The 21,264-nt window shown below is 49.2% G+C and overlaps 1 protein-coding gene across 2 annotated transcripts in view; it reads left to right on the top strand.

Annotated features, from left to right (window-relative positions):
• Window positions 1–21,264, top strand: part of LGR6 (leucine rich repeat containing G protein-coupled receptor 6) — a 119,172-nt gene that overhangs the window by 72,983 nt on the left and 24,925 nt on the right. For both annotated transcript variants that reach the window (XM_004481921.4, XM_058274962.2), the window contains exons 5-6: window positions 3,948–4,163; window positions 8,925–8,996. In XM_004481921.4, the coding sequence (XP_004481978.2) occupies window positions 3,948–4,163; window positions 8,925–8,996 (288 nt within the window). The remainder of the gene's footprint in view (window positions 1–3,947; window positions 4,164–8,924; window positions 8,997–21,264) is intronic.

Here is a 21,264-nt window from a genome sequence, read left to right on the forward strand (position 1 = left end):
GCCAATCATTACCTGGTAACAGGGGCTGAACTAGCGGGTCTCCTCCATCTTACTTGTATGCTTGGTCAGGCCATCATTTGGGGCTTAGAAGAAAGGGATTTGGAGGGCATTTATTTACTCATTTATTCAAGAACACTTATTAAGTGGCACCTGTGAATTTGGTTTGGTGCTAGATGCTAGGAATTCAAAACTGAGCAAGGCACAGTGCCTGCAATTGTCAGTGTATCCAGGAGGATGAGGAAGAGTCCCGAGAAATTGATGATCAATCCCAAGAACATGGTCTCCTATCTGTAGGAGGAGATGGCCTCCAGCTCCTCATTCTGTCTACCTCTCTTGTTCAGCTGTCCCAGGTCATTAGGCCAGGCTCTCAGAAGTTCCAGGAGACCTGGATCAGTTCTTTAAAAACATGAATGTGCTTATGAGTCAAGGGTTCACGTGCAGGTCAAGTTAAAATTCAGATTCTGAGTATGGTCTGGGATTCTGTATTTCTAACAAACTCCCAGATGATGCTGAGCCCGATGGTCCGTGGACCACCTGTTGAGAGCAAAGACCCAGAGGAAGATCTAGTGTATGTCCTGATCCCTGAGTGGGGGTGGGATGATGGGACCAGAGTGACCCAGCTGAAAGCTGTAACCCCAGGCCTCCTCAGTGGGAGGCAAGTATGTGTGAGAGTTGGTGATGGAGTGGAAGTAGGGAGCATTCCAGGTTGGTACAGAAATCAGTGAGGCACATACATTGTGACTTTGTGGGGTGTGCCAGTACTAAAGGATAATGACTAGGGAGAGGGACATACGCTTTGAAGTTGGACTGTTTGGGCTTTTATTGTAGCTCTACCACATACCAGACTTGTGACCTTGGGAACGTTGCTTAACCTCTCTGTACCTCAATGTTCTCACTGGCAAAATGCCCACCTCATGTGTTGTGTGGAGATTAAATGAGTTGATACATGTAATGCTCCTAGAACACTCTCAGTAAATGGGACCCCTAGATATACAAGGAGGTGAGATTCAAATGGGGCTGAAAGGAGGAGGATCACTCGTGCATGGGCTCTGCTCCACCAAGGTCAGCATATGACGTCCAGGCCAGGGCCCAGGCAGGGCAGTTCTGGCTTCTGAGGGTCAAGTGATAAGAACATTCAATGGAGTAGAGTTCTCGTGAGAGGATACCATACCCACGGGCAGCTGAGCTGCTTGGTGGTACAGTAGTAAAAAAAGGCCACGTCAGGTCTGGCAGGGTCTCAGTTATACTGTGAGTCCTTGTCATCTTCCAGACTCAGTTTTCCTGGCAGGCAGGAGATAGGAGCAAGATGATACTAACATTGCTGTCCGTAGTTCTGGCTTGTGGGAATCCAGGCACACTGGGAGTGGGACTGCCGTGAAGGGCATTTCATGTAGAAGAAAGAAGCAGGTAAGGGGCATTCTTTATGGGATGCTACAAAGATCCCCCAGAATTTCTGGGTAGCACTGTTTTCTCGGTCAGGACCAACGGGGATCACTATTTGGAGGGGGCATATCTTGAGACCAGACACTGGAATGGTCAAAATTCACTCCTCCAGCTTCCAAGTATGTGATATGGAAGTGGCTGTCCCCATCCAGACAAGATGGCTGTGTGAAGCTACAATCTCTTTGGTGACCTTCCTACCTCCAGCATTGCCCCTCTGCAACACCTCCATGATATCCAGAGGGACGTTTTTAAAACAGAAAGCTGCCCACGCCATTCCCCTGCTTAAAATCCTTCAGTGGCTCCCTTTTCCTGAACATGGCCTTGCACTCGAGGTCCTGCAAGCCCTGGCTCTGCCTTTCTGGCTTCGCCTTGCACTTCCCTCTCATGCTTCCCCTCATGCCCCATTCCAGAAGCCCTACTGGCCTGCTTGGAGTTTGCCTACAATGCTACACTCTATTTCCTGCATGCCATTCCCTCTCCTGGGAGTTCTCCCCCACCTCCTTCCTTGGCTCATTCCTACTGAGCCATCTGGTCTCCCGGAGGCCTTTCTCTGGGAGGTCTTCCCTGAAGCCCCAGACTAGGTGCCCACAGCATCCGCGCTTTCATCGTCTACTGCACTATGAATATAAATGACTTTCCCACTGAAGAGGAAGCTCTGTGAGGGATGGCAGCAAAACTGTCTTCTCAGCAGCTGATAGTTATTGGACACTGTCTCTGGGGTAGAACTGTAGTAAGGGCTTTCTGTGAGAGTGTCATCCTCCTCGAACCTCCAGAGGCAGCATCTCTTGGGAATCTCCTTTCACAAAGCTCCCCTGTAATCCAGTCACAGTCAGACCCTCAGGAGAATGACTGCCCTTGAGGAGCCATATCTGGGGTGACAGGCCTTGCCAGTAGAAGGCACTTGCTGAAGGGTTTTTGGTCTACCAGGTCAGGTTTGATGTGGGTGGGAGGTCTTTCCTAATTACTGCTTTCAAGGGGTGCCCTAATCAGTTTGCTCTCACCCCCCAAGACTGCAGTCTTGGTCCATCTACCCAGAACCCTCTTGCTGGAGAACCAGGGAGTTTCTCCCAGTGGTGCCTGAAACTTTGGGCCAGGAGGACACTGGTAAAATGGCTTAGGGAGGAGATAGAAACATTGTTGAGCCTTCTACAATTGGACTTGTGCTCTCAAAGTTGGTCACATCAGTTCTCCTTTGGGTTCAGAATTATGGAGCCTATGGCCTTTGTGGTTAAGGGCTGGGATCTCCATGGTTTGGGTGCCATTTGCCTATGTGGGAGAATCATGACTCAGTGCAAACCTTCCCTCAAGATAGTAAAGTCCAAGAGTAGATCCAAGGCTTGTCTGGGTCCCCCTGAGAGCAAAGGGAGATGGGGATTCAGCCCAAGTCCCAGACTAGGAGGGAGACGACAGTAGCATATTGATAAACAACATTGTGGCTTAGACACACCTGTAAAAAACTACTGCATCTGTTTAAAAAAAAAAGTGGGGAGCAGATGTGGCTCAAGTAGTTGAGCTCCCACTTCCCACATGGAAGGTCCTGGGTTCAGTTCCCAGTGCCTCCTAAAACAACAACAATGACAAAATGAACAAGCAAAACAAACGAAAAAACCAACTCAGGGAAGTTGACGTGGCTCGGTGGTTGAGTGCTGGCTTCCCACATACGAGGTCCTGGGTTCAATCCCAGGCACTAGGACCTCGGGGAAAAAAAAAGTAGAGCAGGTGTAGCTCAGTGGTTGAGTCCTGGGTTCAATCCCTGGTACCTCCACTAAAGAAAGAAAGGGTAAAAAAGTTATCTCAGGCAGTTTCCTTGTTTAGCTTGCCTGTCAAGATCTGCTAGAGCTCATGTCAGAAGATCTTGAGTCACCTTGCAGTCTCTGGATATGCACATTCAGGACCACCCAACATCTGTCTACATTTTGAGGAGTTGCATTCCAAGGATTTCTCCGGTGCACACAGGGACCTCCCATAGGGTGTTAACTAAACAAGAAACCCAGGACTTTGGCAGGAGCCCCATCTAGCTATTGGGTCCTTGAAGGGACAGCGAGTGATGCCAGGGGTGGCTAGAAGGGGTGGCCTGCATCTCTGAGGAGACATCTTCTTTGGTTAGGTCCAGAGAGGGATTTTCCTCTCCCAGTGCTGGGAGCACCTGCACTATAATGGCTTTGAAGTGGGAAGAGTTGGGAAGAATGTCACACCCAGAGCAGGGAAGTTATGGCACAAATCTGGAGGCCTGGGAGCATGGGGGCAATACTGGCTATCTACAGAGGGACCGTGGGTGAAAGCGTGGGTCTGAGAGGAAGAGTTAGGGTCATAAACAGGACAGTATGATGTGAAGGACCAAGCATCGTGGATCGGAATGGAGCCAAATATAGGACCTTGAAGAGGTAGGACACAGGATAAGTGGTGGTCAAGTGGCAGTTCATCCTAGAGCCCCTCTAAGGGGAATCCCTTAGCTTGTCTGCACTTGCCCTGGACTGATCCCTCTCCATCCTCTCTTCCACCAGGCGCCTAGATGCCAACCTCATCTCCCTCGTCCCAGAGAGGAGCTTTGAGGGACTGTCCTCCCTCCGCCACCTGTGGCTGGATGACAACGCACTCACCGAGATCCCCATCGGGGCCCTCAACAACCTCCCAGCCCTGCAGGCCATGACCTTGGCCCTCAACCGCATCAGCCACATCCCTGACTACGCCTTCCAGAACCTCACCAGCCTTGTGGTGCTGTGCGTGTTGCCGCCCGCCGTCTCCTGGCGCGTCCTGCTAGGGGCTGGGGGCTGCGCGTTCACTCCAGAGTTGGCTGGAAGCCTTGCTCTTATCTGTGTGAGACCTTCTGATCTCAGTTTCCCTTTTGTAAAATGAGAATGGTCATCCCCTGTTGACTCCATGGAGTTATCGTGAGGTCAAATGACATTAGAACAGGACAAGTGCTACGAGATTCACTAAAAGACAAGAGTACCATAAATCAGAAATCAGAAAGAAAAAAAAAAAGAAATCAGCAATTACACCACTATTTGCTCACTATGGAATGTAATAATTATACCACGATAGTTGGAAGATAAGGCAAGAATTTCTTATCCTTACTCCCACTATAAACAATTTCTACCACATTTACAAATCAAATGATACAGTCTTCTGCTTTGGCCTAAGGATAGAGTAAATTCATCTCATTTCCCAGGCCTGAAGAAGCAGAGAAAAGCCATCGCTTATAATTATATGGCGAAGCCCTGTCAGGGTAATTACATGGGAGATAGCATCCCCAGCAGGAATGGGGGACTGGGGTTAACTCTGCCTTTCCAGTGGGAACTTTAGAGTGCAAATTAGCTCCCAGCTAATTGCCGTGAGTGAGTGGTAAGTTCATAGGGTAATTACTAAGGGCTGGGAGGTCATGTGTAATTGCTTTGGGTTCACACTAATTGCTGCTGGAACATGACTCCGGAACACGCATGTTAGTGACTCTTCTAAATGGCAAGACTGCCACCCCTGCTCTTGGAAATCTGGTGTGATTTCCAGGGAAGGGATAATGCTTAATTTCATTTGAGAGATGAAAAGGCAGGCATCGATTTGTCTGATTTTCTATCCTGGGAGACTGGAGAACCAAAATGAACATCCTACAGATCATTTTCTCTTGAGATGGCCACCTCCTCACCTCCCGCTGGGAGCCAGGGGGTTATCTGTAAAGGGTAAGCAGAGCAGGCTGGTTTGTTCTAGCTTTGGGGATGCCTCTGGGACAACATGAGGGTGTGGGATCAGGTCTCTGTGCAAGACAGGACTGGCAAAAATGAGAGTTTTGTGCTGGGTCCCCAGGAGAAAGAGGAGGAGCAAACATTTATTGAGTCCCTATGTGGGGCCCTGAGGATCCAAAGAAGTATAAGAAATAGGTGCTACTCTCCAAGGGATGCCGCAATAGCTATGGGATAAGGCAACCAATGATGTAATGCAACTTATCCTAAGAAAGTCAGATGGTGAATACAGATTAGTGGAAGCTTATGAGCTCCAGGGAGGCTGAAGCAACTGCAGGCAGAGGGATGGGGAGGCTTCAGTGGGTAGGTAGGCTGGGGCCTGGGCCTGGGAAGATGGTGAAGAGTTAGACAAGCAAAGAGGAGAATGAGAACATTCCAAGCAGGTGTTGGTAAAGACATTAAGGGGAAAATCAGGGGTGTTTTAGCTATCAGTATGTAGGCCAGCCTGGCTGGAGCAAAGGGTTCACTTGTAAAGTGTGGGGGAAATAGGCTGGAAAAGTAGACTGGCAATGGCAATGTCAGGGCAAGGAATTTGGCTTTTACCTACCAGATAAAAGGAGGGGAGATGGAAGGTTAAAGGGCGTATTTTAGGAATGTTCATTTGTAGGGTGGGTGAGAAGAGGGGAAGACTGGAGATAGGAAGGTCAGTTAGGAGGCTCTTGTATAGAAATCAAAGTCCAGTTTAGGGAGGTGGCAGAGGGAAGACATGACATTTGAAGGAAAATCTGTTCAGATTTTGAGGCTTTCAGAAGGTGAAAGACCAAGGAGAGGGGGAGTGGAGTTAAGGGTGACTCCATGGTTTGGCTGGGAGCCAGGGGACAGGCTTGAAATGTCAAGCTTGCTGCAGATCTAGTAAGGGTGAGGGGCCCCACTGGGCATAAGCAGGGCAAGAACAAAGCAAAGAAGGCCTCCTGGGCTGCGGCGCGAGGCTGAAGGAAGACTGCAGGGCCAGTTCACCTGCCTCCTGCTCACTGGGGTGGAAGTGAGATGCTTCCAGGGGGAAGTGAACTGCAAGGGGAATAGGCGGCTGGAGAAAGCTGTCTAGGGATTGGGGATGAGCTGGAGGAGGCAGGTGAGGAAGACTGAAAGGAAGCTGAAAGAGGTTTGGTTAAAACCAAGGAGGTGTGTGCAGACAAGTGAGGAGAGAGGGCTTCTCTTCAACCCAAACCCTGTGCTTCCATCAGGCTGCTCCATCACAGGGAGCCCCTTTCATCACTGCTGTGACACAGACAGGACCACAAGGTGGATCTTCATCTGGAGTGGGAGCCCCATACTTTGCCCCAGGCTGGGCTCCTAGAGGGGCCCAAGACACCCAGGTTGAATGAGGGGTTTGGAGGTGGAGCTATTTAGCAAGCAGTGATGGTCTGGGCTGGAGACGCTGCAGAGGGAGAGGGGGTGGAAAATGGAGCTGGGAGTTTAACAGGAGGCAGAAAGAAATAATAGAGTTTAGTGAGAGCTGGGCTATTTTAATAGGTGTGGAGGAAACGGGAAAAATAAAAACAACTTGGTGAGGAGGAAGGGTCTAGGCTTTCCCCATCAGATCAGAATCTCCTTGAGGGCAGGGGTCTGTCATCTCTATTGTGACCTGAAGAGGCAGGTGAGAAAGGATGTGGAAATAGAACAGGATCTTTAAATGTCAAGCTCCCATCCCTACCCATCTACACTGGAGGGTATCTGCCTGTTTGCCTTTATGTTTGAACAACACCTTGGAGGCCAGCTTGATTTTTTTCCCACCTTGAAGTGATTTCCCCATCTCTACATGAAGACATTTTTTAATCATTGAACTTCAATAGTTCAACTAAAATATATCTGAGTATAGAATATTTTGCAGCAAAATTTCCTGGAAAAATATATGCTTTCAAGCTGCAGAGTCCATTCTTTCTTCATATTAGAGAATTTGTCTTATGTCTTTGAATACATCTTCTGACTCATTTTTTAATTATTTCCTTTAGAGACATCAGTTACCTTTGCGTTGAATCATCTTTTGTCTTCTGCATCTATTAATTTCTAACCATATAACCTTTTTTCTTATTCAGCCATATTCATCACGATTATCTCAAGCTTTTGCTCTGAGATCAATTCGAATTTGAGCAATGTCTACCCTATTCCTTTTTCAAATTTATCAACTTTTTAAAAATGATATCGTTTGGGTCCTCAGTTTGTTTCCTTAGCCTGCAGTGTCCCTTTTCCTTTCAGTCTTTGAAATTTTGTCTTTGAAATATTGTTTTATTGGATTTTTTTATAGCAGAAGGCAATTGTGATTTCTTTCTGTTTCTCATTCATTCGTTCTATTTTTTCCTGCTCTCTCCCTGTGTGTCCCCTGTTGCATGTTCGCATGGTTGCCTTGCTATTTCTTTTTTCTGGCTTGTGCTGGATAGCTCTGACCAGTGGTTCTAGTAGCAGTGTCCTCAGGACCATTTCGTTCGCCCCTGCAAGCTACAGTTGGTGGGCTAAATATTGTGGGGAAATCCGGTTCAGCCACCTTTCTGTTACCTATTAAGTGGTGAGGGTAGGAACCAGTATCCAGCCTTGTTTGACCACCTGGGCTCTGCGCTCTCTGCTGGGGTTCTGTTAAATGTGCAAGGTCACTCCCTCTAATTGGGGAGCTACCCTTGGGCTTTAAATCATGTCCCCAATCCAGTGAGGAGCCTGGAGTTTTCATTTTACTTTCCCATTTCACCTGTTCCTTTGGGCAGTCTGACCTGACCAGGGAGGGGGGGGAAAGTCTACCCACATAGTCGCTTCTCTTCAGATGCGGGGCCTTTAGGAAGACTTCTCAGGATTTCGTTTTCTTGCCAATTTGATCTCTGGAAAAAAGAGGCAGGTTAGGAGCTCCAGGAGTTTTCTTTGGCCGCTGGTTTTTGCAACTTTTTTTCTTCTTCATTAATCTGTGTCCCTTTCCTTGCTTTCTTGATACTTGTGCTATTTTGGGTAGAGTTCTAGATTTTGCTATTTTTGCTCATTTCATTAGGAATTGGGACAAGACAATTCTTCTCTCACTTATTTTCAATCCGATGTTCATCTTAGAAATCTTTCCCAAACTGACCTCCTCCCTCTCCCCAATCCACACCTGCCCTGGCTAAGCTCTTTACATCCTGCACTGGTCCCCCATGCTCATTCCCACCTTCCCCACCTCTGCTCAGCCTCCTGCCTCTGCCTGGGGTGCCCTCCCTCTGCCTCTCCAGACTGCCTCTCCTTCAAGGACCTGCTCTGGACCACTTCCTCCCCAAGCCGTCCCTGGCTTCTCTGGCCTTACCAAGCTCCCTAGTCTCTGAGCTTGTCTACAACGCTCTCCAGCTGTAGCCTAAAGCTCAGCCTTTAATTATATGTTGTCTACGGTGGTTTTCTGTTGGCTCCCATAAGTATGTCTGGCCACTGAGTCAGGCAGGCTGGGTCCTGGGGAGTAGGGCCACAGGAGAAGCCTCAGACTTGAACCCCTCTGACATCAGGTCTCTCCTAGAGCTTAGTGGGAGTTTGCTTTAGCCTTGGCCTGGAGCTCTCCTTTCCCTTTTCCCTTCAATAGAAAGTCAAATGGTGTAGCCTGTGGTCAATCCAGCCTGGGAGGTTGAGACTTCCAGAAGTTGGTTTTGGCCAATCAGTTTGCCCCTAGAGACAAAGGGCTGGACCACTGTCATTCTGTCCAGGCCACTCCCTCATCTTCCTCCTCAGGCCACCAGTCCTTTCCCATCCTCCAGGCCTGATGCTGTGGGCACCCGTTCTGACGTGTCTTTCCTTCCCACACAGGCATCTTCACAACAACCGCATCCAGCATCTGGGGACCCACAGCTTTGAGGGGCTGCACAACCTGGAGACACTGTGAGTCTTGGGGTTGTGGTCAAGTTCTATCTTGCCTGGTGATGAAAGCCTGGAGTCCCAGAGTGGGGGTGGGGGGTGGGCCAGTGAGCAGAGGGAAGGGCCAGCAGGACTGGATGCTGGGATCTGGCCCCAGGCTTGCCCACCGACATGCCCCTCCCAGGCGCTTTCTCTGGAATGTCACTCAGAATTAATTCCTTCCTCTTTCAGGTGGGTGATATGTGTCTTCTGGGAGTGCAGGGTGGCCCAAGTAGGGGGAATGGAGGATGCCTGCCCACAGAGACCAACAAAATATGAACATTTCAAAGAGATGGGAAGTGCTAGAGAAGCTGAAGGAATTAGGACCTTGAGCCTGGGGAGTAGAAGGCTTGGGGGTAGGGCTGGGGCTGACTTGATGGCAGTTTTGACGTCTGTTTAATGGTGGCTGCTGACAGAAGGGCACGTAATACCAAAGAGTAATGCTGGGACTGCTTCCAGTTGATCTAACTAGCTAAATGATTAATGGGGAGATGACCCATTTGGCACTCCAGCTTGATTATAAAAAGCACCCAAGCTGTTGACTCTTAAAAAGCTATATTATTCACACATCATCATCCTGGAATTCAGCGAAGGTCAGAATGCACCCAAACCCTCCCATCATTTCCTCTGGATCCCTGCCAGCCCCTGCAGAGTGGCCTGAGTGGGCCCCACTTGAGCAAACAACTGGATGGGTCCTCCAAAGTGTGGCCGTGCCAGCTGGGGTCCCTCAGCTCCCAGGAGCACCTGGTGCAGGCAGGGAGGGGAGCGGTGGGGAGAGAAGGGCCCGCAGGTCACCAGTCGGAGACACTGAGGCTGGGGAATGGCTCACAGTATTGGGAGGGTGGACTGGTCACAGATCTTCTTCCCCCTTGCCCCGCTCACTCCCGCCCCCACATCCACACATCCCCCCAGCCCAGCACCTACCCCTGCACCAGAGCATCGCTCCTGAGGTCAGGGATTTTCAAGGATCCAAAGCAGCAAAGGAGAAAATGCTGGGAGACAAGCCATGACCTGAGGAAGCAGCGAGTTGGGGAAAACCATTTGACAATGTGTATGCCAGGAGGCCGTGGCCATCTGCATTTGTGGTTGTGGAGGGAAAGGAAGTGGGGAGGCCAAGACCAAAACTCCATTCCTCTTTCCTGTAGGCGGGATACCCACGAGCAGGGTTGCTCTCTTGGGCTCAGCCTGAAGCGGGTGAAGCGGTAGAGCAGGGCCGAGCTCTCCCCAGCCCTCACTCCCTTGGGCAGGGGGCTGAGGAGGGCAGTGTGGGTTGGGGTGGGGGGAAAGACCAGTCTGGAGCGGGCAGAGCTGGAACCTCTCCCAGCTGCTGTGTGTGATGTGCGCTATGTGCTATCTGTCATAGACTCTGACGTTAAGGCTGGACAGACCAGCCCGCTCCAGCAACACACGGGGAAGAGCGATGTCCAGGAGCGTGGCACAGCCTGCCTGGGGCTCCTCTCTCAGCTAGGGACGGAGCAGGTCCAGGGTGTGCTAACTGAGAGCCCTATGTGAAGAGTGCCCTGCTTTCCCCAGGCGTTTCGGTCAAATGTGAATTGTGTGAGCCTTCTCTATGCTAAGTGTTTGGAAGTTTCTAGATATAAGAGGTGGTCATTACCCTCAAAAAGTCCATGCCCCAACAGCTATCCTCCCTCTCGCAGTACAGTACAAGAGCTTTCCAGCTGCGTTACCATCAGCGGAGCCGGAGGGAGTCCAATGCTAATAGCCCTGGAGTAGGGGGGTGGGGAGGCTGAGCTCTGCTGGGAAATCAGTGAGGAGGGGGCATACACATTGGTTGTGGACTGACAGCTCCTGAAAGCCAACCAGCAGCTGTTTCTTCACTTCTGGGGCACGTTGCCTAATTCTTTCTCAATTAGCCACTGGATCGCTGGGCAGGGCATTTGGCTCAGCCCGTGCTGGCATAATTACAGAGCAGCCCTGCCGCCAAGCACCCTCTGGAGCTTTCATCTGTAGAAGTGCCTGGCTCCAACGCACAAAGCACAGGGCCTGTGCCCACTTTACAGATGGGGACGTCAAGGCTAAGAGAGTTCTCCCACTTTACCCTGTGGAGGCAGAACTGCCTAGTGTAAAGCCTAGAGCCCTTGGCATCAGATGCCCTGGCCTGCGATGGCAGTTCTACGAGCTGGGCGACTTCGGACATCGTTTGCCTCTCTGAGTCTGTTCCGTGATACCACTAATGCTGATCTTCTGAGGTGGATGCGGGGATGAAACGAGACGTTGTGTGCCAAGTTCGTACAGAGCCTGGCAACCTCCAAGTGCTCGATAAAGTTAGCTATTCCTATTAGCAACCCACCCTGCTTCTCTTTCCCTGTCCCCTCTTCTGAGGGCCCCGACCTCAGCCACATCCTTTCCTTCCCCACCCTTCAGGGGTAAATCCTGCTTCCAACTTTTGATCTCCAGTTAAAAAGGGGGAAAGTGTGCTCTTTATCCTCTGTCCCCCGGAGCCTTTGCTGGAGAACCTGCAGGGGCTGCCAGATGTGGGGGAGGGAAGGAGTGGCTGTGAGAATAAAAGAGGAAAGAAAGGGGAGTCAAACCTTTTAATTGTTGCTTAATTGGCACGCTTTGCAGCCTCAGTTAGTACGCTGGAGCTTTTCATGTGTCACTGGAAGGGTATTTCTCCCTCGGGCCCCGCAAATCTCTGCCACTTAGACCTCTCTCATCTCGGGCGGCAGAGGGAAGATCAAACCCCCGCCGCCCGAGCTGTGGCTTGGCTCTGACTGCAGACTCCTCCCCCTGGGAAGGAGGGCACCGGCACACACACGTGTGCCACACAGGCCCCTGCGCCCCACACGGCAGCCTGCGCACACACGAGCTCGCGCACCAGCACGGCTCCAGCCATCCACACTCGGCACCCCACGCCGACACTCCGGGCCCACGTCCCCGCATGGTGCAGAGACCCAGTGGCAAATGCACCGGTGGCAGCAGAGCTCTGCTGTGCTCGGCTCCGGAGGCTGGGCTGCCAGGCGGCCCAGCTCTGCCTCTGCAAGCTGGGTCAGCCTGAGCAAGTCACCTCACCACTGCCAGCCTCCCTTTCCTTACCTTCGCTTCCGAAAGGGTGAAGAATAAGCAAGATAAACATGCACCGGGCTCTCTTACTCCAAAAGAGCAGGCAAATACAAGTGATTTGGCCAAGGTCCAGGGGCTAGGCGGGGATTGCGCCCTCTCCCCTGCCCAGCAGAACGCAGCTTGCAGAGTCCATGCAGGCTCCCAAGCACAGAATTTGCTGCCCTCTGGTCACACGGGGAGGAGGCTCTGGGCGCAGGCTGGTCCTGGGGTCCCATTTCTCTTGATGTACTGGTCACCATTCCAGACCTTGCCAAGAATCCTCAGCCAGAGGCAGGCAGGACAAATCGTCCTCTACGCACAGCTCCTTTCTACTCCCACTAAAAGGATGGCCCACCACTTATTGGGAAATTCCCAATCAGACATGGTCAGACCTCCGTACCCCCCTGCCCCAGCCTGTGAAGTCTTATTTCTTCCACTTTCCAGATCAGACCAAATCCAGAGATTTGGGATGAGGTGACCAAGTTTCTCTAGTTTGCAGGTGATGGTGAATCACTAGAACCCACCCTTCTTGCCTCCTAATATAATACCTTGCTCCACTGAGCCCTAGCTCCTGTGAGGTTAGATCAGTTAAGGACTTCCCAGGTTTCTAGGTTGAGAAATAAGAGAACAAGTGCCCAAGAATAATTCTGGGAAGGTTCTCCCAGGAAGTCTCAGGGATCTGAAACCAGGCCCCTGTGCCCCTAGCTTGGAATAGCCCCTAGCTATTTCAGCCTGACAGCGCTGTTGCCCAATGATCCTGGAATCCCCTTTTATTAATATATACTTAAGAATAAAATCTGTGTCCCCCCCACTCCCAAAATAAAATAAAAGTCCTACCAACTCCAATTCCACCCTCAGAGGCCCTTCTCTACTCCCTTAATCTGGGAATTTGGTGACTCCAGCTTAGCTAGAATCAGAGGGGGCAGGGCCTCTGATGGGACTATAGGGCCTCACCTCCCTCACCGGGTGATGCTCTCTGGGCTGTTACAAACTCATTAGGCACATCAAGCCCAGTTGGAGCCCCAGTGCTGGCTGGACCTTTCCCCTTTGGAAGAGAGCCTGGGGCGATAGTGAGAACAGAAGCCTGCTGGCCCCAGCTCCTTCTCTCAATCAGGACCAGCATTCAACAGGGGTCTGGGTAGGGAGGAGGGCAGAGTCGAAATTTATAGAATTCCACCTTATAATGAAAAATTGTGCATTCCATGTAAACCCTCCTCTTGTGACAGCTGCCCCAGTGATCTCTTTCCACAGAACGTTTTTACTTCCACAGAAGCTGTGGTTGGAAAATATTCCTCTGTTTCCGTGTCATTGAAACCACTGATGCCAACGGGCCTTGCTCTAAACAGGCTCTGACTTGGCCCCCAAAATATCCAGTCACCCCTCAAGCCGTAGGCCCGGCTGGCAGTCTTTGGACAGGGCCAGAAAATGAGGCAAGTTTCCACTGGAGGTTCTTGCAGGGCACTGAGGTGCCCTGGATAGAAGAAGGACTAGATGTAGAATCAGCATTCAAACCCTGGCTTTGCCACCAGCCGTATGATATGTACACATCACCTAACATCTCAATTGTCTTGATTTCCACAAATAGAAAGGAGGGGTAATATTTTGTAATTCATAGGATTGTTGCAAGGATTGCATAAAATGGAATAACCTCCCACAGTGCCTGGAACATCATAGGGGCTTAAGTCAAGTTGCCTTCCTCTTCCCTGCCCTCCCATTTAATGTAAATTCTTTCCCCTCCATAACGCACACAAAGACCCCAATACTGATTCCTTTCCCTACACTGCCCCGGCTTCCTGGCAGGGTAAGCATAAAGGAAACAGTTGGCGGGCCTCCTTCTCTTCTACTCTCTTTCAGCAAACTTCTGGTGCTCAGGCTGGAAAATACTGGCCTGGGAATGTGGAATCCTTAGACCTGGTGCTAGCTCCGCACACACTTGCAGTGGGCCCTGAGCAGGTGACATCCTGGTCAGGGTCTCCGTATCCCCAGCTGTGAGATGAGGGGTGGACTCTGACATGATAGGAATCTTAGCAGGGCTGGTTTGGCAATTCCCCAAATGTCAGGGGTCTTTTCTGGCAGTGGTGTCTCAAGGTGGCAGGGAGGGTACTACCCAGAGGTATCATTTCACAGTGGTCCAAGGTGTGAATCGTCTCCTCTGTAGGATGGAGAGGAATTCCCAAGCGGTCAGTGTATGGCTACCCACGGGCAGCTCCACGGCAGGGCTCTGGGAGAAGAGTGGAGCCAATGGGTAGGGCAGAGGTCCAGAAGTATCTTGCCGATTCACTTTCTTATCTCAAGGCAAATGAGGATCACCACACTAATTACTGGTGAAATAATAATTCCCTGCAGTAAGAGAATTAAAAATATTGTTTTCCTTAAAGACTGTCACATCTCCTATCTCATTAATCCTCCCAACTATTTCAAATGAAGATAAAGCAGGAATTGTGTATCCCTGTGTGACAGATGAGGAAACTGAGGCAGAGAATGGGTGACTTGCCCCAGGTCACCCAGTTGATTAAGAGCCAGGGTTAGAACTCCAGTCTGGGCCTTTGGCCCAGCGCCGGCTCATCAGACCACACTGTCTCTTGAGGCTAAGCCTGCAAGGATCGAGGAACTCTTTCCTCTCCAGTTCTTAATCATCTTACATTTGTGGGTTTATTAGCTGCAAATTTGCGGGGGTTTTGTGGCTTATAGAGGAATTTATTGTTCCATATAAAACTCTTTTTTTTTCCCTTCTGGCTTCCCCCACAGAACCACTAATGACTTCGAACAGGCAGAAAATTGAGCTGCCCAATGAGGTTGTCTTGCGCTCTATGACCATGCTGAGTTATTAATAGTTCTTCCCAGCACAACATTCCCTTTCCCATCTCCTTGGTGCTGGGGGTAGCCAAGGTCAGTGCGCTTGTCACTGCTGCCCCTTTCTCCCCTGCTGGCAAGTGCCAAAATTTCCACTCTGAACTCCCCCTGCCCCCTACACACACCCCAGCCAGCTGGTCTGCAATGGAGAGGGAAGGGAGGCTAAGGGGGGGATGTGGCTTGGCAACAGGTCCTCAGTAGATGCATGGAGAGGAAATGAAGAAGTTCATGTCTGGTCCTGGAGTGTCGGTGGGAGGGAGGAGCTGGTGAGAATCCATGATTATCACTCTCTTCTTCTGTTTCTTTAGATTCCCTCATTCCACAAATATTTACTGAGCTTCTAGTACGTGCCAGGCTGCATTTATAAACAAGTAAAGCATAGACCCCGCTGTCATAGAGACTAAAGGGTCCTATGTTCTTTTTAGTTTATAACATATGCTCTAGTTGCCCAGCATCTCTCTGACCTCATCACCCCAACCCCTTGTCCTTGATATGTCCCAAGGCCAAGTTCCTATTTACACTCTCCCCTCCTGGGGTCTTATCTGGTCTCTTGGCTTTTAGTACCACTGGTTCATTGACAATCCAGCCCAGACATCTCTCCTGAACTCCAGATCTAAATATCCAAAGGCTTTCTTGGCTTGCCCACATGGATATCTCACAGACACCCAGACTGAACCCCTGGGCCTCCCTCAAACCCATACCACCAGAAGTCTTTTCTCTCTTCAGTGATGGCACCTTCCCCTTTGCCATTGCTTGAGCCCAAGCCTTAGAGTAACCCCAAACAACTCTCTGTTACATCCCACATCCAAGCTGTCACCAAACTCCACACCTTTCACCCCTCTACTGCTACCACTGTGGTCCAAACCACCATCATTCCTGGATCATTGCAATGGCCTCTTACCTTTTCCTTCTGCTTTATCCTCCTTGTTCTATGATCTATTTTCAACATAACAGCCAGCGTGACTCATTTACAATACAAATCAGATCAAGTTACTCTTCTGTTTAAAACCCTCCAATGGTTCCTCATCATGCTCCAGTAAAAAGTCAAAGTTCCGCAGTGGCCTCCAGGGCCTCAGATGAAATGACCCCATGTTACCTCTCTGACTTAACCACCTCCTCAATCCACTCCAGCCACAATGGTCTCTTTGGTCTTTGCACTGGCTGTTCCCTTTGCCTGGAATGTTCTTTCCATATTTAACTACCTGGTTTATTTCCCCATTTCCTCACCTCCTGCAGGGCTTTGCTCAAATGTCACCTTTTCAGTGAGGTCCTCCTGATGTCCATTTCAACTTCTTCCTAGCACTATCTCCCTTTTTTACTTTATTTTTCTCCATAGCACACCACTAACTGATATACCCTATTATGTATTTTGTTTGTTGGTTGGCTGTCCCCCACCTCTCAAATATGAGCTCCATGAGTTTTGTAAGTAGTCAGTAAATATTTGCCGAGTGAATGAATGAATATATGGCACGTGGCAGATCTCTATTCCTCTCTGAGCTTGATTTACCCCATCTGTACTATGAGGGCATCGGTCTATTTAACCACCAAGGTTCCCCCTAGCTCCCATCATCTAGTCTCAGTGCTACGCAAGACTCCAGCCCAGACCTCTCCCCTGAACCCCAGACTTAAATGTCCACTAGTCAGTCCCTTGCATGGCCCAGGGGATAGCATGGATGTTCTGTGCTGACTTGGGGGAATGCCCCAGACCTGGGCTAACCTGCTGGGGTGGTCCTTTAGTGGTCAAGGGACCCTGGGGCAAGGTCATCCTCACATGGACCAGTGAGTTGAGGTCACTGAGACAGGGCTGAGGCTACCTTCCAGCTCTGGTTAGGAGCACTCAAAGCCTCCAGGTCCCCTGCATTAATTGACCCTTGGCATCCAGGGGAGAGAGATGCTGCCCCCAAGGATCTGACCCATCCAGAGGATTGGGTCCTGGTCTGGGTATCATATCTTAAGAGTATCAAGGGCTTTCCCATGGATCCAGGGTGGGAAGGATATGAAATGCCTACAAAACTTGATTCTAAGACCTGGGGAGAAGCCTTAGGTGGAGCATGATGACAGCCTCTGGAAGACAGACTAGTCATATTTTATGATCATCCAGCTGACAGGACGAGGATGAAAGGAGGAAGTCGAAGTGGAACTAGGGCTCAGGATAAGGAAGGATGACTTAGTCTGTACAGTAGCCCACCAGGGGCACTGGACACCCAACATAGTCAGTGAATGTCCTGCCATTAAAATAGTTCAAGCAGAAACAGGATCCCTGTCCAGTCGGAATCTTAGAAATGATTCCTGCTTGGGGGTGGGGGGTGGGAAGGGAAGGTTGCACTATGTTACCTTTAACTTCCCTTCCAACTCTAGGCTTCTATGAACCAGATGCTTCATTCAGGTAGATCAACAATTAATCTCAATATCGGAGATCAGCAACTTTCATTAAAATCAGCAGAGCTATTGCTGCAGGTATATTTTGAGGTATTCTTTCTGGCAAGGAAGAGAGTGTAGGTGAAGGGAGGGTAAAGGAAGCTGTGTGGCAATTTTAATTGCTGCATTTATTAATGGGTGGTGTTTTATGTGGATTGTTTAGAAGGTAAAACAATGCTATTAGTCATAAAGTTTTTGTTGGTTACTGGCTCATCAAGTCATCTGCCCCAAGCACGTGTAGTCAGATTCAAGACAGATGCTCTGTCTGCACTGTGGGAAGAACAATTAAGACTCCTATTAATTGTCTGCTCATCCTTGCTGCAGGCCTAAAGAAATAAAAGGAGTTTATAGTTTACAAATCTATTAGAATTTTCTGTTTTGTGTTTCACACGGGGGGGCTAGGCTCACCCACATTTCTCCATGTGCCCTTATCTGTGATCTGATAATAAGCACAAATACCATCCTCGGGAATAAAAATATAAATGAAGCCCAATTAATTATATTAATCTTTCTTTACTTCTGTGAAAAGAAAATAGAACAAATAACTTGTGTGTCTACTGTACTAGAGACTAAAGAATAGGAATGTTGGTTCTGGTGCCTAATGTCTAGAAAATGGAATAGGGAAAAGGAATTAGCATCATTTGACATCTAGTTTGTGTCGGGCTCTGGACAAGTGAACAAAGCAGCCTTATGCAATGGGTATCCCTGGTGTATAGATGAGAAAACAGAAGCTGAGAGAAGTTCAGTGACTCATTCAAGGTGATTCTGTTAGTACCCAGAGGACAAGAGCTTTTTGGACTCTTAACACAGGCAGTAAACAAAAAGATATCTAACCTCTAGATCATAATCATTTGGCTTTGACATGCATATAGGCACCCAAAGAAATTCCCACGGAAGCCTGACCCTTCACCTCCGTTTATCCTCTTCCTGGCTTTCTCTAAAAGTTTTTTCATAAAGCGCTGCTATTTGGAGACCAGCCAGGGTCCATCTCTGTAGCCTGTGGAAAGCATGTTAAATTATGAGCCTGGAGGCCTGAGTTCTAGTCCTGGCTCTGGGACTTGTAGCAATTAACTCCTCTCTCTGAGCCCATTTTCTCATCAATAAAAATAAAGGGCTGAGAGAAATGACTGTAAAATCCTGCCAGCTCTGTCCTCTGAATCCACAATGAGGCTCCCTCAGGGATCTCAGGAGTTGGCCCCTTCTGCACAGCCAGATGCAAAGGAGAGAGTCGGGATGTGGGCTTGGAGCGCCTTCTCAGCTACTTTTACTGATGGCTTGGGTTTGACATCAGTTTTGATTGGATTTGGCTGGAAATGGCTGAGCAGATGAAGGGGAGGATTAGCCACGGACAGCTGCAGCTTCCAGACTGAGCTCTGGCTAGAGTTGGGAATGGTTTCTCTTTAACCTCATTCCTTCCCTGTCTGCTTCCAGCTCCCAGGAGTAGCAGACAGAACAATTAACTCTTCCTGGGTTTCTGGCTGATTTTGGGCTATTAAAGATAATAGACTATAAAGCCATGGATGAGTTTTCCAGCTGAAGTTTAGGGCATCATAAACCACTCTGCAACAGAAGAATCAGACTGACCCTTGTGCCAGGGACTTCCCTTCAGTAGCCAAGAATCTGTGTGTTAGAGTTTAATCCCAGGAAGCCAAGACACTGTCCCAAAGTGACCAGCTACAGAGACCAAAGGAGCCCCCATCCTGAGGCCTTGCAAAGTGAGCTCCAAGGATCATCCTCGACAGTGAACATTCATATATGTGGTTTTGGGCCTTGGCTGAGGGGGATCCAAGAGTGAACTTTATGTCTCCTGACCTTGACAAGCTTCCTGCTTCATCATGGAGACAATTGGCACGCAGATATCTCCTCTCTGCCTGGGCTTCAATCCCAGCTCTTCCATCACTAGCCGTAGCACCTTGGTTAAGTGACTGCTTCTCTCTGTGCCTCAGTTTCTCATCTGCAATATAGAGGTCATAATAGCACCTACCTTGGAGGGTTGGCAGGGGGATTAAATGACTTAATATATGTAAAGCACCTGGAATATGACTGTTGCATAGTAATCACTATTAGTATTACCATCAGCACCACTATCGGCATTACCAGTCTAACATTGTGCACGATGAAAGAGAAAACACGAGAAAAATGCTGAGAGAGTGATTCCTTCTGACTACAGGAGGGGGCTGGATTCATGAAGAAAGGTATGTCTTACCTGGACTTTAAGGATAACTAGGATTTCAATAGCTGAGGATGTGGGCAAAGGGCATTCTAGGCTGGGGGCCTGAGTAGCACAAAGCAAATATATGAGGGTATGAAAATACATGGAAGATTGAAATGGTAGACAAAGCTGAAGGATTAGTTAAGACATGGGGGCCTATTAAGGAAATCGAACATTGTTCTGTAAGTAATGAGGAAGCTTTTTCAGATTTTTTTTAGGAGGTACCAAAGATTGAACCTGGGACCTCATATAAGGGAAGCAGATGCTCAACCACTGAGCTACGCCTACTCCCCAAGATATTTTTTAGGAGGAGATTGACAGGGTCAGCTTTGCATTTTAAAAAGATCTTGCTGGGAAACGGACTTTGGCCCAGTGGTTAGGGCGTCCGTCTACCATATGGGAGGTCTGCCGTTCAAACCCCGGGCCTCCTCGACCCGTGTGGAGCTGGCCATGCGCAGTGCTGATGCGCGCAAGGAGTGCCATGCCACGCAAGGGTGTCCCCCGCGTGGGGGAGCCCCACGCGCAAGGAGTGCACTCGTAAGGAGAGCCGCCCAGCGTGAAAGAAAGTGCAGCCTGCCCAGGAATGGCGCCGCCCACACTTCCCGTGCCGCTGACGACAACAGAAGCGGACAAAGAAACAAGACGCAGCAAATAGACACCAAGAACAGACAACCAGGGGAGGGGGGGGGGGGAAATTAAATAAATAAATAAATCTTTTTTTTTTTTAAATAAATAAATAAATAAATAAAAAGATCTTGCTGACTAAAGATCAAACTGGGCTCTAAGCTCAAACTGCCAGAGTTCAAATCCTGGCTGTGACAATGAATTAGTTAAGGTAGGTTAAACTGCTGTAATAAATAGACCAAAATATGTATAAAAGCTCCAACACAATAGAAGTTTATTTCTGGATCATGTAATAGTCCAAGGAGGGTGTTTCTTCTTGGCGGGTGGCCCTCCTCCATGTGGTGACTCAGGGACCTGGCTTCTTGGGATCTTGCCATCCCCAGGGCCTCATTATCTTTTGCATCTAGTGGTAGAAGGGGAGAGAGACCATGGAGGAGACAGACTGGCTATTTTATAAATCCTGGACTAGAAGTGGCACGCACAACTTCTGCCCACATTCCCTGGGAGCGAATCTAGTCATGTGGCCACACCTTCTGCAAGAGAGGCAGGGAAATATGCTCTAGCTACACTCCTGGCTATTCCTTCTATTACAATAGGATGGCACTGTCGAATAGACCTGTCAACAATGATGGAAGTGTTCAATATCTGTGTTTCCAATATGATACCTGCTGGCCCCATGTGGCTACTGAGCACTTGAAGTGTGGCTAGTGAAACTGAGAGCTGAATTTTAAATTTTATTTGCTTGTAATTAACTTAAATTTAAATAGCCCCATATAGCTAGTGGCTATGATATTGGACAATGCAGTTATAGAGAAAGGAGAGGGTAGATTTTGGTGGACACCCAGTGGCCTCTGGGAAACATTTCATCTCTCTGAGTCTCACTTGCCTTGACTGTATAATGGGTATCATAGTAGTATCTACCTCTCAGTGCTGGTGTGACGATTAAAAGACACCATTCAGTCAAAGCATTTAGTGCCTAGTACATAATCATTGCTCAACTCATGCTGTCATATGGGTGGCCTGGAAGCAGGGAGCCCATTTAGGAAGGTGTCAACAACCCAGGGGAGAGACCCCTCCAGTCTT

This window comes from Dasypus novemcinctus, chromosome 13, assembly GCF_030445035.2.
Source record: "Dasypus novemcinctus isolate mDasNov1 chromosome 13, mDasNov1.1.hap2, whole genome shotgun sequence".
Classification (NCBI taxonomy): Eukaryota; Metazoa; Chordata; class Mammalia; order Cingulata; family Dasypodidae; genus Dasypus; species Dasypus novemcinctus.